Genomic DNA, 18,370 nt, shown 5'->3' on the forward strand with positions numbered 1-18,370 from the left:
ACAAAGTTGAAAGAATTCAATATGAAATATTTCAATATGCATGGTATTTGTTTTGATAGGCAGCCTCTACCAAGTGTACGTAGTCCTCCCACTTAGTTGGATGTTGCATTATGTAAGTTCGCAGCATGTCTTCAACAAATTGATTTGCTCGCTTCCATCCGTTTGAGAATGATATGCAGTGCTGAAGTGCAGTTGTGTGCCAAATCCCTCAAAAAGGTCCTTCCAGAAGATTGATGTAAATTTGACATCTCGGTTAGAAATTATCAACTTGGGGATTCCATGTAATTTGTAATTTTTTGCATAAAAATGTTAGCCATTTGTACCGATTTAAAATTTGACTGGATAGGTATAAAATGTGCAGACTTCTTAATTTTTCCACCATCACCATGATGGAGTCGTTTTGCTTTTTGACTTAGGCAGTCCAACAATGAAATCAATGGATATGGTTTCCCATTTCCATTCAGGGATAGGTATAAGGTGAAGTAATCCCAGTAGGTTTTGGTGCTCAGCTTTTACTTGATGGCATTCCAGACATCTGACTAAAGATTATGCTACCTCCTTCTTCATACCAGGCCAGAAAAATTCTTTCCTCAGGGTAGAAATCATTTTCTGGTATCTAGAGTGGCCTGCATTAGGAATCTTATGATATTCATCTAAAATTAAATTTTTAAAATGTTTCTAGTTAGGCACATATATCCTCTTCCTATAAATCAACAAATCTTTTGCATTTATTTCATATCCCAATTGTTGTTCATGGTTGTTTGAAACTTTTGCTTGCTGCCATAAATGTTTATATATTAAATCTTGCATGGCTGATCCATGAATCTGCTAAAAAAAGGTAGTTTGTGATTCACTAAAAGAAATTTCATATAAACAATTTACCTTCTGACTTAAAGCATCTACCACTCGATCTTATTTTCCCTTCAAATTTTGATTTCGAAATCGAATTCACTTAGGAAATCCACCCAATGTGCTTGCCTAGCACTTAAAGTGCGTTGTTTGAAGTAGTTTATCAGACTATGGTGATCAGTCATCAACAGAAATTTCTTACCCAACAGATAATGTCGCCACATCTTTAAGGCATGAATCACCACTGTCAACTCCAAGTCATACACTAAATACTCTTTCTTGTACGCTTTAATATTTCTTAACACATAGGCAACAACCCTTCCTTCTTGCATTAATACACCACCTACAACTTCCTTGCTAGCATCCGTACAAACCACGTACTCTTTATTGGAATCAGCAATGCTCAAAATGGGTGCAGTGGTAAGTAGATGTTTGAGCTGATCAAAGATCCTTTGACAGTTGAGGCTCCATTTGAAGGCTTTTCCTTTCTTTTACAGAAAGGTAATAGGATATGCCACTCTAGAAAAACATTCCACAAATCTCCGATAGTATCTCGCTAAACCCCTTGAATGATCTTATGTCAGCTACATCTTTCAATACTGGCCATTCCATGATAGTTCTTATTTTCTTTGGATCTACTGTAATTCCATCCTTAGTGATGACATGTCCCACGTAATGGATTTTATCTTTAAAGAAATCATGTTTATTGTACTTGACGTACAGTTGGTGTTCTCTTAGGACTTGCAGGACAATACGGATATGCTCCTTATGTTCTTCTATGTTCCAAGAGTAGATCAGTACGTCATCAACAAAGATTAATACAAACTTGTCTAAGAACTAATGGAATATATTGTTCATGAGGCACATGAAGGTTTCTAGGGCATTAGTTAGCCCAAACGGTAAAACTACGAAATCATAATATCCATAACGAGTCCTGAACACAGTTTTTGCAATATCTTCCTCCTTTATTCTAATATGATAATATCAAGAGCGAAGATCGATCTTTAAGAATATGGTCACACCTTTCACCTGGTCAAATAACTCATCTATATGGGAGAGGGGGTATTTTTTCTTAATGGTTAGCTTATTTAGCTGACGGTAATCCATGCACATTCACAAGGTTCCATCCTTCTTTTTAACAAATAATATGAGAGCTCCCCAAGGGGACACACTGGGACGGATATACTTTTTACCAAGAAACTCTTGAAGGTGCATTTTTAATTATGTTAGCTACGGTATACTAATTTGGTAAGGTGCTTCGGAAACTAGGGCAGCTCCCAGAATTAACTCAATGGTGAAATGTATGTCTCTCTTTGGGGGTAAACCCATAATTTCCTCACGAAATACATCTGGAAAATTTTGTATCACATGTATATTCTCTAATGGAACAATTTTATCTTTAGAGTCAGCATACCCTACTTGTATTTCATAAACTTGGCAGCCTTTTCTGATGCACTTTGCTAATTGGGAAGCTGTTATAAGTCTTAATTGCAAAGGTTTTTGAAAACCTTGAAATTCATTTCTCTCCCCTTCCTCATCCCGGTAACTAATAGTTTTGGTTTTACAGTTGATGAGGGACCAATGTTTTTCCAACCAATCCATTCCTATAAGGATTTCGTATGACCCCAGGGGTAACACATTCAAATCAGCTATGATAGGCTGATTAGATAATTTTAAAGGACAGTTACTTACTTTAGAGAAAACTCTCCTTTTTGCTCCTATGGCTATCTATACTAACCAAACATTTTTAAATTTAACAACTTGCAATTTACATCGTTCCACTATCTTGGGACTAATGTAATTCAAATTGGCCCCGGGATCAATTAAGATAGAACAGGTTTGGTCAAAAACAATACCTCAAAATTCAACCATGGTTGGCTGAAATTCTGCCTGATGGTCTTCAGGGGCCGCATTAATTTTAGGAATGCTTCTTGCAACTTCGCCCACAATAGGTGCCCCTTATATTTGTGAGATCTGATCCGCTCCCTTGTGGTGAGGGCAGTGATTCAGGTGCTGCCTTGAGTGGTCCTTTGGGTGAGAATGATGCTTTCTCAGCCTTCTTCCTTCTTATCCTAATCTCATGACTAGCTATCAGTAGCTTCCCTTCTCTGCTCTGCAACTTCAATCTTGTAATCATAACAACAATTGCAATTATTAAACCCTTCAAGAAAATCAAGAAAGCAACCTTATGCTATGATACCACCTGATCTGAAATTGATTTCTAGTTAATGATGTGCTATTATCATTTTCAGATATAAAATTTTCTTTTCTTTTGTTTGCTTATCCATAAAGAGTTTATCCACGATCATGTGATTGTCAATTCATTTAACTTGGTGAAATTTAGTGATTTGCATGAACTTAAAAGCATGAATTTAAATGGCTGAATAGAAGCATATAAAAACATAGCAAGCACAAATAACATATTGCAATACACAATTTTGTGTTGAAGGAGTTCACCCCTCCTGGCCTACATCTCCTTGGTTATGCTTTATAGTGTGGGCCTTTGTGTTAGCTTCAATAATGTTCAAATTGATGTTACATGCATCCAATGCTCTTAGAACCTATTCTAATGATTTTAGAACATTCAAATCTATTAGAAATGACTATTTTTTTACTCAATTTGGTTACGAGCTGCTCTAGGAATGTCCTCCAACACCTGGTGTCTCTTGCCTTCAAAAAAAATTCGAGTGACCAAAAACGCCTGTAGATGACCTCTTCTGCCTCTAAAACCTACTCCAATGAGTTCCAAGCATGCCAATTAGCCGAAAATGACTATTCACTTTCAAAATTTGGTTGCAAATTTCCTCAGTTAAGGCAGAACCAATTTTTCCTACCAAACCTCTGATAAATCTAGAGAGACTCCATTTGAGTCTGCCACATTTGGTGGTAGTTCTAGATTTGGTGACTCCTCCAAAATCTCCACCAACTTAGTCATCGATTAATTAAATTATAAACAGAATTAATTAATATTAAGCCTGATTAGTGTGCTAAGCACATTTCGCTAAGCCTTGGTCGTGTGCTTCCGCACTTTAAATATAATTTCGCAGGAATTATTTTCAAGGTTTGTTGTGATGGTTGAATGGTAAGGAATGAAATTTTGGAGGGGGAGGTCAAAGGATCAAACTTTCCTTTGCCCATCCCTTGTACATATTTTTTCTATTTAATATATATGCCATTTGATTTTTCGAACTTTGGTTATGAGGATTTAACTTTGCGCCCTTAATATATTGTTGGATGCCTCAGATTTATATAGTTTGTATTAATGCGAATTAAATTAAATGTATATAGCTCTCTCTCTCTCTCTCTCTCTCTCTCTCTCTCTCTCTCTCTCTCTATATATATATATATATATATATAGTTAATAAAAAACTGTATATTATAAATAATAACTATATATAATATAAAATAATATTTAAATACAAATAATTTCAAATTTCACTTTCTCTAAGCCAAACTGGCGAATCTAAAAATGACACTTGTCACAGTGTCATTGGCTAAAACTGCAGAATATTCTCTACATGCTCACTCAGCATCCAGTCAAACTTTGACTTTGACCTTTTTTAACCAAACTTTCAGAAGCTCTAACTTTTGCATATGATGTTGGTTTTTGAACCCCCACTTCATTGGAATCCTAGCGATGAACTCTACCCGATCATTGAGGTTTGAAGCAATTCTAAGAGTTTTCATTTTTTAGCTAAAATATTGATCCGTGATCAATCTTGAATCTTCAAAATACCAGAACAGTTTCTTACTTTTCACAAAGAAAATTTCCATTCTGTGTTTTCCTTCTATTTTGGTGTTCTATAAATTATCGAACTGTTTGATTCAACTTAACTTCTTTGTTAATAGAAAAATGCTAATTAATAATACCTTACGCATTCCAAATACTAAATTTATCTGCACTATGCACACTAGGCACACTATTTTCAAGAAAACAGACTCGAACTTAAAATTTCAGTTTTGCTTTTGGTTGATATTAGAATTTCAATGGGTTCCATAGTTGTTTCTTTAATGTGCATGCTTATTTTTTAATTTACATGCTTGTTCCTTTAAAGTAGAGCATGCTATTACTTAACGGTTTCCTTTAACATTTAAATAAATTTTCATATTATTATTATAGACCAGTTTCCTTTAACATTTAAATAAATTTTCATATTATTATTATAGACCTTGGGACTACCTTCTGGCTAGGCCACTGCAAGGTTAGGCTAGGCCAGAGGACTAGGTTTCTAAGGTATAGACCTATCATTTTTTTATTATTTTTCTTTAGATGACTTAACCTCTAATAGCTAGAACAAAATTTTTCTTTACACAACTATAAATTAATACATTTTATTTCCACTTATGTATATAATTACTGAGCTTATACAAAAAAAGTCACCAACAGTCATAATAGCTTATTTACTGCATCTCTATTTTAACAGTTTGTATTCACTTGAAATTTTAAATTTTATGCACAGAACTTTAGGGCGTACCCCTTCTCCCAACGACCTTCTCCCAACGACTCCTTTACATTTAACAGTTTGTATTCACTTGAAATTTTCAGTTTTATGCACAGAACTTTAGGGCGTACCCCTTCTCCCAACGACTCCTTTACACCTTCACTGTCACATGGGTTTTACATTTAAACCTCTGTACTACATCGAACTTAAATGATTATTAGTAATTTCAATAACATACCGGGGTTTCCTTGACACCACATCTCTTCATTGTATACAAATTAAGTTCACATATATAAGTTCTATTTATTTTATATGTTTTTTTAATAATAATAAAAAGTTAATTCGGATTAACAACTACTACACTAAATAGCTACATTAACATGTGAATTCATACTTTCAATAGAAAATGTCATTCAGTCTTCTTACTCATTTGAAGATAAATGACCAATGTAGTATTCCTCTGCAACTGTAGTATTCATCTCCAATGCCAAGCTAAGGAATCACTCCCCGCCCACACAATTCGCAATTCTAGTTCAGCATCAAATTCGAACAAAGAAGAACAAAACAATCCAAGCTTCCATAAAATATGAAACTCTACAAGAATGCAAGTGGTCTCAGCATCCACAATGATGCCAACCTTTTTCCAATCCACCCCCACCCCAAGCTTCCATAAAATATGAAACTTTTCACCCATGCAAGTGATGTCAGGATCCATGATAATGCCAACCTTTTTCCAATCCACCCCCACCCCAGGCATTTTAGCATCCATTTCTAAAAATAATAACCAGTAAAGCATCCATTTCTAAAAATAATAACCAGTAAAGACTGGTAGAAGTAGTCATTAACATTAATGATTTCTTTTTAACTTTTACCATACTAAATTACCTTTAATAATTTATTTGTAACATAGTAGATTAATTCGTCAAAGGATGAGTCAACTTAAAGGTTGAGTGTACCTCCAATGCTTTGCCAAAGGTATTAAGGATTATTCCACGGTTGAGTGTACCTCCAATGCTTTGCCAGAGGTATTAAGGATTATTCCACTCTGGTGCAGTAAAATTGTGGGTTCAAATAAGGAAAAAGTTTATTTGTTCCACCTTCGTCATCGAGTTGATGGAAGCCAAATATAGTAAGACAGTAAGATTTAACTTTAACATGTTCTTTTAACAACAACATACATTTAATTACAATCATTATAACAATATAAATTAGTTGTATTAATACTTGTTCATATATTAATGAACTAACTAAGAACATGTTAATGTAGCCAACACTTCCACACTAAATGTGGGTTCAAATAAGGAAGAGTTTATTTATTCCACCTTCTTCACTGAGTTGATGGAAGCCAAATATAGTAAGACAGTAACTAATTTTGTTTATTCGACCTTCGTCATCCACTTCATGGAAGCCAAATATAGTAAGATAGTAAGATTTAACTTTAATGTGTTCTTTTGACAACAACATACATTTAACTAGCAATTGCACCACATGTTGCAATGGGAATGCCGTAAGGCAAGAATGTAGGAAAAAGTAGCGTAGAGGACCACATGATAGAGGAGAAGCTTTGTTTAAAAATATAAGAATTGGAATCTCGTGAGAGCTTAGTACTTTAAGTATGAATTTTCCACTACCCCGTTCAATTATCCCAATCTTTTCTCCTCTAGGAAATTCACATGTGATACCTCTAAACTCCTCTAGGAAATTCACATGTGATACCTCTAAATACAAATGGAAGATGTGGTCCATATCAAACCTAATTGCATGTCGATGATAAAGTCAAATTGTTAGTAGCATAAGATTTATCTTTATTATTAATATTTTAATTGGTGGGGTTGGGTATATTCTATTGAGCATACACCTATTCTTGAAGAAATTTAAAAATTTAGTTTAAAAAACTAGTCCTATAATTAAAATTAAATCAAAAATGTATTTTATTTAATTTTACAAGTAAAAATATAATCAACCCAAACAAATTTAAAAATTTAGTGTAAAAAGGTAGTCCTAAATTTTAGGAATACTGTTAAAAATTTAAACATAAAAACACTAATTTTAATCAATAAAAGCGTGTTAAGCACTCAACATTTTCGATCACACTCAACATTTTCGAGAAGATGCAGCCAACAATTCTTAAGCACTCAATAATTTTAATTAGTAAAAGACATTGCAATTCTTTAAACTGTGAATAGTTTCTATTGAGCATACTCCTATTCTTGAAGATGAGGTTTTTGATATACATACCTTTAGACTTACTAACTAAAATTCCCACAGTTAATATGCCTATGATGAACATATAAAAATAATCAACCCAAACAAATTTAAAAATTCAATTTAAAAAGATAGTCCTGATTTAAATTTCATGCCTTTAGACTTACTAACTAAAATTCCCACAGTTAATATGCCTATGATGAACATATAAAAATAATCAACCCAAACAAATTTAAAAATTCAATTTAAAAAGATAGTCCTGATTTAAATTTCATGCCTTTAGACTTACTAACTAAAATTCCCACAGTTAATATGCCTATGATGAACATATAAAAATAATCAACCCAAACAAATTTAAAAATTCAATTTAAAAAGATAGTCCTGATTTAAATTTCAAGAATACTGTTAAAAATTTAAACATAAAATTAATGGTTTAATCATTGTAATAAATGAATAAAAAATTAAATTAAAAAAAAAATTAAAAAGGATTTATAGTTGAAAATTTTTTATTTAAATAAATTTTTAAATTTAAAATATATATATATATATATATATATATATATATATAAATATAAAGATAATAAAATTAACGTATATAATAAAAAATAATTTATGCAGTGAACACAGTTCTTAAGCACTCAATAATTTTAATCAATAAGAAACACTGCAATTCTTTAAACATTGAATAGTTTCTATCAAGAATCTGTGCATCGCTTCTTCCATGAATAAAATGCAAATACGCTGCATAATTTTTATCAAGAAAATCCACTAAAATTATTTTAGCACTTAATAATTTCTATAATGAAAATGAACTAGAGTACTTTTAAACTCTCAAAATTTTTATCAACAAAATAGCTACAATCATATCAACGTTTAACACTTTGGATAAAAAAGCATCGCAAATCTTTAACAACTTTTATCAAGAAAATGTAGTTCAAAACTTTATCAAGATTTGCAAGAAAAATAAGGTAAAGACAAACCTTGGCTGCTTGAGGTAAGAGGACGGGAAAGTATAGAAATAGTATATAAAATAGAAAAGCAATAGCTATAACCATCAAATTTTTCCAATAAGATTAACTTAAAAATTATTTCTACTTTGAACTTCTCTATATTAAATGAAAGTTACTTCTACGATCTTTACTTTCTATATTCACGTTGAGATTTGAGCATATTAAAGGCATGCACAACCATTCGGTGTTGGTAAGACCACTGTTCACCTTTAACAACAAACACACTTCTCACATGCTTGGAAGATAGAAGCTCCACGCTTGGAAGATAGAAGCTCCTGGATCAATTCTGCTTCAGTCAAAATCAATTCTGCTTCAGTCAAAACAACGGGAAAGTATAGATATAGTATATAAAATAGAAAAGCAATAGCTACAACCATCAAATTTTTCCAATAAGATTAACTTAAAAATTATTTCTACTCTATATTAAATGAAAGTTACTTCTACGATCTTTACTTTCTATATTCACGTTGAGATTTGAGCATATTAAAGGCATGCACAACCATTCAGTGTGTTGGTAAGACCACTGTTCACCATTAACAACAAACACACTTCTCACATGCTTGGAAGATAGAAGCTCCTAGATCAATTCTGCTTCAGTCAAAACAACGGGAAAGTATAGAAATAGTATATAAATAGAAAAGCAATAGCTATAGCAATCAAATTTTTCCAATAAGATTAACTTAAAAATTATTTCTACTTTGAACTTTTCTATATTAAATGAAAGTTACTTCTACGATCTTTACTTTCTATATTCACATTGAGATTTGAGCATATTAAAGGCATGCACAACCATTCGGTGTTGGTAAGACCACTGTTCACCATTAAAAACAAACACACTTCTCACATGCTTGGAAGATAGAAGCTCCTGGATCAATTCTGCTGCAGTAAAAACAATTCTCACTTCGTAACCAAATCAGATCACAAACTTTTCACCTGCAAAAAGAAATTGAATTTCAATTCTATAATTGCAACAAATAATCCATGAGCAGTGTATGCCATAAAAATTACTTGTGACAGTGCCACTCAACCATATAAGGGAAAACTCTCTCTGAAATCATGATGTACAAAGGCCATGTCTGTGAGCAACTCCTAATTGTGCTCGTAATATCAATAGATTGCCGATCATAAAGCATGGGACAGGGCCTTTGAAAACCTTGTTTTCAGCGCTCCATGGGGAGCCCTTGCAATATCCAATAAACTGCCGATCATGAAGCGTTGGGCAAGGGCTTTGACTTCTGATCATAAACTGTGGAGCAAGGCCTTTGAATCCTTGGTTTTTCAGCATTCCATGGAGAGCCCATGGCATCGACAAGTATTTGAGGAAGAAACATTGGGAGAAAAGGGGATATTCCTACAAGAAATAGTGTGTATAGCAGACCATTAACGGATTGCAACCACTTCAACGGATTCATACCGGTTTTTCCAATCCAATGGCTGTCACTCTTTCCATTGTCTAACATCGGAATCAAAAGCTGACAAAGTTACAGCTGGCATGGGAGGGGAGTTTGATTCAAAGGGAATGCCTCACGGCTTAATTAAAATCATTATAACAACCTACATTAGTTATACTACTATTAACCTGTTTGTATATTAATGAACTAACTTTGAGACCGTGTTAACCCAGTCAGCGCTTCCGCGCTAAATCTTACCACGTGTTTTGATGTTTGCTTTTCCCTTTTTGCAGTCATGAATTAAACACTCAGATCAAGAATATACTCGGCAAATTCACTCTTCACCAAATCTGTCCGTCTATTATCCGTACTAACAAAAATCAACCTACCCTCACCGGAAATTCACATATATATGTCTATGAGGGAAATATTTTCCTTTTATATGTATTATTTAATATTGTTTTTACATTCCAAATATTTTTATTGTTTTATAGTTTTTTGAATATTTAAAATATTTAAATAAAAACTTTGACTTCATATATATAATATTAATAAAATTTATATATGAATGAAATAATGAAATTGGAAGTTAGCCACTTCCCAATTAAACTAAACTTCTTTTAGATGAAATATTTTGTTCAATTTGTAACACGAAAATAAAAACGATTTTATTTTCAATTAATAAGTTTCTATTTTAAAATATTTGTTATACTATTAAATTTATGATAATTTTAGAATATATATATAAAATGTGGTTTAATAAATATTTTTTATAAAATTATAAAGAAATAAAGATTAAATTTTTATAAATTTTTAAATGGTTTTTTATACTATTTTATTAATGTTTTTCTTTTTATTATTATAAAATTTAGATGCACAAAATATTTAAATATACTAGTTTATTTAAATCTAAACAAATTTTTCTATTTCTATTTCCATTCTTGATTTTTTTTAAGTTAGTAAGTCATGAGAATTCTATTTTTTTTTAATGTAATATCCACAAGCAAATAACAAAATATTTTTATGAATATGAGATATATTTCCATAAAAAACACATTAAAGAAATCAAAAAAATAACAAAATATTTTCATGAATATGAGACATCTTTTGGCAAAAATCGCATTAGAGAAATTATGTGTTTCGAACCATCCAGTGTGATTCATTGACAGGATAAGATGGAGAATCATATCTGGGCACTAGATTAAATAGAGATAAATTTGAATAAAATAAAATATTTACTAAAAAGTGGGATAAATTGGAATATTCAATTTAAAAAGAAGATTAACGATCCCAAAAAATAAATTGGGTCAAATTTAACAAAATTAATAAGTGAAGGTCAACCAAAGTAATTGATAAACAAAATAATATCGAGATCAAAACTCCAAGTTACCAATTAATTCATATTAAATCAATTAAATTATTATTATTATTATTATTATTATTATTATTGGCCAAAAACATAAAATATTGAAAGGAAAAGTCAAGAATATTTTAAAAAGGGTGAAAGAAAACAAATTAATAATTTACAAAATAAAATATAGTTTATTTATTTATTTATTTCTTTAGGGAAAGAAATTTGAGAACCAAAAATTTAATAATAATAATAATAAAGATAAAAATAAATTAAAGGATTACATAGTGTAAAAACTAATTAATCAGAATTGAAAATGAAATAAAAATAAAAGTAGATAGAAATCTCAAGGTCCAAAAAGGTAAACAAAGACATGAAACACATGAAGGGCGAAAATTAGACGATAAAATACAAAAAAAATGGGACCCATTCATTAAATTTTCCAATAACTACATCGTCATGGCATTCATTTGTACATTCATAAGTTTCCCTTCTATAAATGTGGGATATCCCTACATCAAAACTTCTTTAGAAAATATAGTGAATTCTTATTCATAAATTAGTAGGCATAATTTGGATAGTGTTTTTTGGATTTCTTGATATTTATCTTTTAAGAAATCAACTACAAGGAACTAAACCTTAAACCTTAGGGGCATTACCCTATCTCAGAAAGTTCTCCCTTAATGGAAATAATATCATATAGAGCATCCCTAAAAGCTTAGGTAATCTAAGCAATTTGATCGCCCTTAGTTTGGATGAATACCAGTTATATGAATGTATACCTATAGAGTTAGGTTTCTGTAGCAATATCGCTGACCTCACCCTTTCGTTAGAACTCTTGAAACAACTTTGTTTGATATACATCTACTACAATAGGCTTACAGGGATGATTCTCATTGAGCTTAGCAATTATACTTGTTTGTATGATGTCTAGCTCCATAATAACTTACTACATGGTATAATCCCTCCATAGCTTGGTTGATTGGAAAATGTAAGAAAGCTTAGTGTGTTCAACAATAGCTTGCTGGGATCGAATCTGTGGGAAATTGGTAACCTAAACCCTTTTTAGGATCTTGGCCTAGACTATAGTGATCTAAGTAGAAAAATATCTATGTCGATTGCAAGCCTGCAACATTTACATTTCTTGACTCGTGTGGAAAACTATCTTGTCGTGAAAATTCTAGTTGAGATTGGTATGAAGAGCAAATTGACATTCTTGGATTTCACAAGGAATCATTTGAATGGCACAATACCCCCACATCTCTTTGTAGGAGGAAAGTTGATGGTATTACACCTTTGGGGCAACCTTTTTGAAGGGACATTTCCAAGTGAGGTTTGGCTTTGTCCTTCGTTACACCAAAACCCGCAGGTGTTGGTAAATGTTTCAAACCAATAACTAGGATCCCCGGGGTGGAAATTACGGATTCCATAGAGGTGCGGTGATTCTTCCAACATCGCCCGTTCCAAACCAGTAACTAGGATCCCCAAGGTGGAAATTACAGATTCCATAGAGGTGCGGTGATTCTTCCAACAATCCCCTCAAACGCAACTCGGGGGAATCGAACCTGGTTCCAGGCTCTCATACCATGTGGAGGTTTTCCGTTACACCAAAACCCGCAGGTGTTGGTAAACATTCCAAACCAGTAGCTAGGATCCCTAGTGTGGAAATTACGGATTCCATAGATGTGCAATGATTCTTCCAACAATATTGTCTTTCCATCAAAAACTTGTATTGAGTTAGAATTCCATGGCTATTTAGGATGGGAGAGCACTGTTGGTCGTCTGCTATGTTGGTTTGATATTGTTTTTTCTGTCTTAAAATATAGATGTCAATCTTTCTAGTGCCTTTTACAAGAGCTAGAATATTTGATTGTTGGTAACTTACTTCTAGATGTCATGAAAAAGTGTTGTTTCTCTGCGTCTTTGTTTAACTCTCATTTTGTTGCTTCCATTGAAGGAAAACTTGAGTGGCTAGTTTGTTGTTTGTCGAGAAGTTTTATTTTTTCATATTTTTGTTTTTATCACGTAACTTTAAAGTAACACAATCATTTTGAATGAAACAGGTTAAAACAGTTAAAATTTTGTATTTATGGTTTCCTAAAATGGTTGTTGAATTTACTTCTCTCACTTCTTTCCAATTATAAATGCTCACCAAAAACTAACTCTTACCTCCAACAGATGAATGGAAGAGAGAAAAAATTTAAAGACAGTGAAATATAAATGTGGAGTGAAATCCACTATAAGATGAAGTATAGAGAATGCGCTAAAAATTGTGTTTGATCATTGTATTATGTTTCAATGCAAAAGAATGGACTACCATATTCATGATCAACCATAATTTGACCACATTTAGTCATAGTCAACCATGTTCAAATATGGTCAAGCAAGCTTAACCAAGGTCAAACATGGTCACAATGTTTAGTCATGGTCAACCTTGCCATGTTGTAGGTTGATATGTAGCTCAAGGCCAGAGTTTCCTTCCACATTCCTCCCACTTATCCTATTGGGGTTCTTGCTAATATAATATATGCCAACTAGTAGCTCAGGTGGTAGGTAGAAGTCATTATTATCCTCCCTGCTCTAGTTTTAGTCTCACTGGAATTAACAAGCTAATATATGTCAACTTGCAGCTCAGGTGGTAGGTAGAAGTCACTATTATCCTCCCCACTCTAGCTTTAGTCTCAATGGAATTAACAAGCTTCCTTAGGATCATTTCCACATGAAAGATAACCAACTCAACTTAACACAAGTGAGTTTTCATAAATATAACTAACATCAATCTTTGTTCCATAAATCACCCAGAAATATATATGTCTTTTATATAAAATAAGTAGAATAGGTAAACCACGCTTTAATGGTTAGAGCATATGTTTCCTCCAAAGAGGTCACAGGTTCAAAACCAAAGGGAGGTAGAGTATCTATGCTTTAATAAACTTAGAAATCAAACAAAGGATTTGGTGATGAGTCCCTTGTCCCACAAACAAAATAGTCTCATACACCAATTTGGTGTCTAACTTAATAATAATATATAGATAAAATACCTCAAAGATGTAAATCATGCTTTACGGAAAAAAAAATATGGATAAAACCAAAACCACCTCATATCATATGATACAAACCCCATAAGTCCCTTGTCCCACAAACAAAATAGTCTCATACACCAATTTGGTGTCTAACTTAATAATAATATATCATATGATACAAACCCCATGAGTCTCTTGTCTCACAAACAAAATAGTCTCATACACCAATTTGGTGTCTAACTTAATAATAATATATAAATAAAATACCTCAAAGACGTAAATCATGCTTTACCAAAAAAAATATGGATAAAACCAAAACCACCTGATATCATATGATACAAACCCCGAAAACCAACAGATATGTAGCATTGAGAATTAGTAGCAATCAAACAAAAGATTTGGTGATGAGTCCCTTGTCTTATAAATAAAATAGTCTCCTACACCAATTTGGTGTCTAACTTAACCATAATCTTAAAATTAAATAACAATAATAATAATATATAAATAAAATACCTCAAAAACCTAAACCATGCTTTGCCAAAAACAAAATATGGATAAAACCAAAACCACCTGATATCATATGATACAAACCCTGAAAACGAACAGATATGTAGCGTTGAGAATTAGTCGGCTGCGACATTTCAGAATTTGAAGGGCCAAAACCTAAACGTTAACCTACATAAACCACCTGATATCATATTATACAAACCCCGAAAACGAACAGATATGTAGCGTTGAGAATTAGTCGGCTACGACATTCCAGAATTTGAAGGGCCAAAACCTAAACGTTAACCTTTTAGAATATAATTATTGACTTCGACAATCGAATCCCTAGGCATCCACTCATCCAGGGGTTTACCGAGACAATCCGTGAGAAATATTATTTTACATTCCCAATAAAATCCCAACAAATCTCATCCCATTCCTAATTTTGCTTGTTTTACGTTGTGAACTTAGTGTATCCGGTGGGGACAGCCTTTTGTGTCTTTACCAAATTTTATGTTACTATATGTTTTACATGTGTGTCTGTAACGTGATTTAAATCAATTAACTGATGTTATTATATGTGTAAGCTCGATATTATTTATAAAAATAACTCGTAACAAATTGGTACAGTGACCCACCTTAAAAAGACACCTATCTAGGTTCCAATATCTTAACTAGACTCATTGAATGTCCAAAAGTCTTCCAAATTTTTTATGATTTTGAAACACGCCTTTGTAGCAGACCGCACATGATGAGATGGGGGGAGATCAATTAACTTCCGGGAATAGTAAGTAATCTCGATATTATTTATAAAAATAACTCGTAACAAATTGGTACAGTGACCCACCTTAAAAGACACCTATCTTAACTCAGTGAATGTCCAAAAATCTTCCAAATTTTTTACGATTTTGAAACACGCCTTTGTAGCAGACCGCACATGATGAGATGGCGGAAGATTCGAAGATGCCCCCGCGTTCAATATCGATATGACCACAGTTCGGAATGCTCACACACGACGCTCATATTTATTGCAGACGAACTCTCTTGGGGAATTGCATTCTGTCTTCTTCATTCCATTACCCTTCTTTGCGTCCGTACCCTTAACAGTAATCGTTGTCTGAACACATTATCGTGGACATCGCAATGGAGCTGCAGCGCGTGACTAAATGTTTTTTAATGAGCATACTCGCGGCTATGGCTATTCTTCCAATATTGTCTCAACCTCGCTGTAATTACCCGGCCATATTTAATTTTGGGGATTCAACCTCCGATACGGGTACCGTTCACTTTGTGTTCCCCAATAAAGAGGCTGCGGAGGCTCCTCCCTATGGAGAAAAATACTTCGGCAAACCCACAGCCAGATACAGCAATGGAAGACTCTCCATAGATTTCTTCGGTACGTTATTTAATTCCAGTTACTATGTAATTTGATGTTGCTACTAATCTTTGTTTGCTACAACCCTAAAGGTATATTTGGTGACGAAATTATCGATGTTGCAGCCGAGGCACTGGGAATACCGTTTCTGAGTCCATATTTGCAGTCCGTGGGTTCAAATTTCCGGGGTGGAGCCAACTTTGCTGCGGCAGGTGCCGCTGCTCTTGAAAACGATTCATTCATTGCTCCCATCCCTCTAAGTGTTCAGCTCAATCAGTTCAATGTTTTCAAGCAACAGGTTCTCGCCACCATCAAGGCTAATGGTAAGTAGTATTTGTACGTAATTTAAATAGTAATAGTAATGGGTATTGAATCAAGAAGTGATGGAATGTTAATACAGGTTCTCTAAGCAATCTCCCAAGTGCTGAAGCGTTCAAGAGCGGGTTATACACGATAGCGATCGGGGGAAACGACTTGAACTCCGGATACATGAATTTCAACCTCGACCCCACCCAGGTGAAAACTACCCTTCTTCCAAAGGTTGCAGAGTCTATTGCAGGAGCTGTGCAAACTCTGTACAATGAGGGAGTGAGGACTTTTCTTGTGTGGGACGTTGGCCCTCAAGGGTGCGGGTCCTTCTGGCTCTCTTATTATCCCCATTCTCCCAACGACTTCGATGAGCATGGCTGCTCCATTTCCTACAACGACGCAGTTCTCCATTACAACATACTCCTCAGAGCTCAGCTCTCCTCCCTTCGCAAGCAACTCAAAGACGCCACCATCATCTATGTCAATACATATGACATCATCTACGATTTCTTCGCCAACCCCTCCAAATATGGTATTCTACTGTACCCTTATCCCATTCTGTACTAACTATTTGTGTATATATTCCAAGTACCAGATCAAATTATGAATGAATGATGCAGTATACTCAACATTCAAAAATGCAGGGTTTAAGGCCACCACTGACGCATGCTGTGGAGTTGGAGGCAAGTACAATTTCACTTACAACATATGGTGTGGATCCAGTGGAAACATCACTGGCCAAACTGTGAAGGCCGTGGCCTGCTCCGACCCAGACTCCTACGTCAGTTGGGATGGAGTCCACTGGACTGACGAGGCCAACAGAATCCTCACTAAACAAATTTTGAGTGGAAAATACTTTGAACCGTCCTTCCCACTCGCTAGCTTCTGTGATCTCCAACCCCTATGATTCATTCTTTTCTTTCTTGTCGCGGGTTCCTTACTCGATTGGTAGGTTTGATGTAGCAGCCCTGCACTTGTTTCGGAATAAAGAAGAAGAAGCTTCTCCGCATGCATTTTACCATTGAGATTATCCTAAGAACACCTAATACATAGACATCACCCATTGAGTTATGACTCTTTAAATGAGAAGCCTTATTTTTAAGGGGAGTTTGATCATTGCAGTCTATGTACTCTATGTTTATCTTTACCCTTAGAAAATTATTAGTGCCGTATATGTACTCTCTCTTTATCTCTATCTATAGAAAATTATCGTTGCAGTCTGTGTACTTTCCCTTTTTCTCTCTTAGAAAAAAAATTGATATAAAAGAAGTTTTTTCTTTTTTTTTAATTCACTTTAGGCACAACTACATATTATGGCATTTATTTCTAGCCATAGAAAAACTATCATTGCGGTCTGTGTACTCTTTATTCATCTTTAATCATAGAAAATTATCATTGCAGTCTGTATACCTTCTCTTCTTCTCTCTCATAGAAGAAAAATTGACAATTAAAAAAAAAAATCATTTTTTTTAATTCTTATTTAGGCACAACCAACTCCAACTTACATTTTCATGAGAGGATTAACAGGTTAAAATAATTCATAGTTTTCTTTATTTTTAAATAATATTTATATCATGTCATTTATCACAAGATTTTTAAATCTTAATTTTCTTTGTTCTTATTTTATTTTTATATCTTGACATTTATCACAAGTTTTTTTTTTTAATTTTTTAACTTATACTAATAACTATAATTATAATTATAAGCAATTAATAACTAAACTAGTTTAGATAGAAATTCTGGATCTACCAAGAATTATAGTTAACAATAAAACATTTTGACTCAATAAAAATAAAAATAAATTAGATATAAAAAAAAGTTAATAACCATAATTATAATTATAAGGAATTAATAACTAAATTAGCTTAGATAGAAATTTTGGATCTACCAAGCACAGAGGGGATCAAACCTCTTTTCACTGTAAAAGAG

At 33.3% G+C, this 18,370-nt stretch overlaps 1 protein-coding gene across 1 annotated transcript; it reads left to right on the plus strand.

Annotated features, from left to right (window-relative positions):
• The first annotated feature begins 15,912 nt into the window (after positions 1-15,912).
• On the plus strand, positions 15,913-17,348 carry LOC149260698 (GDSL esterase/lipase At4g01130-like). The gene is made up of 4 exons (XM_089380526.1): positions 15,913-16,153; positions 16,258-16,455; positions 16,533-16,973; positions 17,086-17,348. Exons 1-4 carry the CDS (start codon positions 15,934-15,936, stop codon positions 17,346-17,348), a joined length of 1,122 nt encoding a protein of 373 aa, XP_089236652.1. The 5' UTR covers positions 15,913-15,933.
• The last annotated feature ends 1,022 nt before the right edge of the window (positions 17,349-18,370 follow it).

Source organism: Pinus tabuliformis, chromosome 6 (assembly GCF_031772625.1).
Source record: "Pinus tabuliformis cultivar Carrire ecotype Pingquan chromosome 6, CPIR1, whole genome shotgun sequence".
NCBI lineage: Eukaryota > Viridiplantae > Streptophyta > Pinopsida > Pinales > Pinaceae > Pinus > Pinus tabuliformis.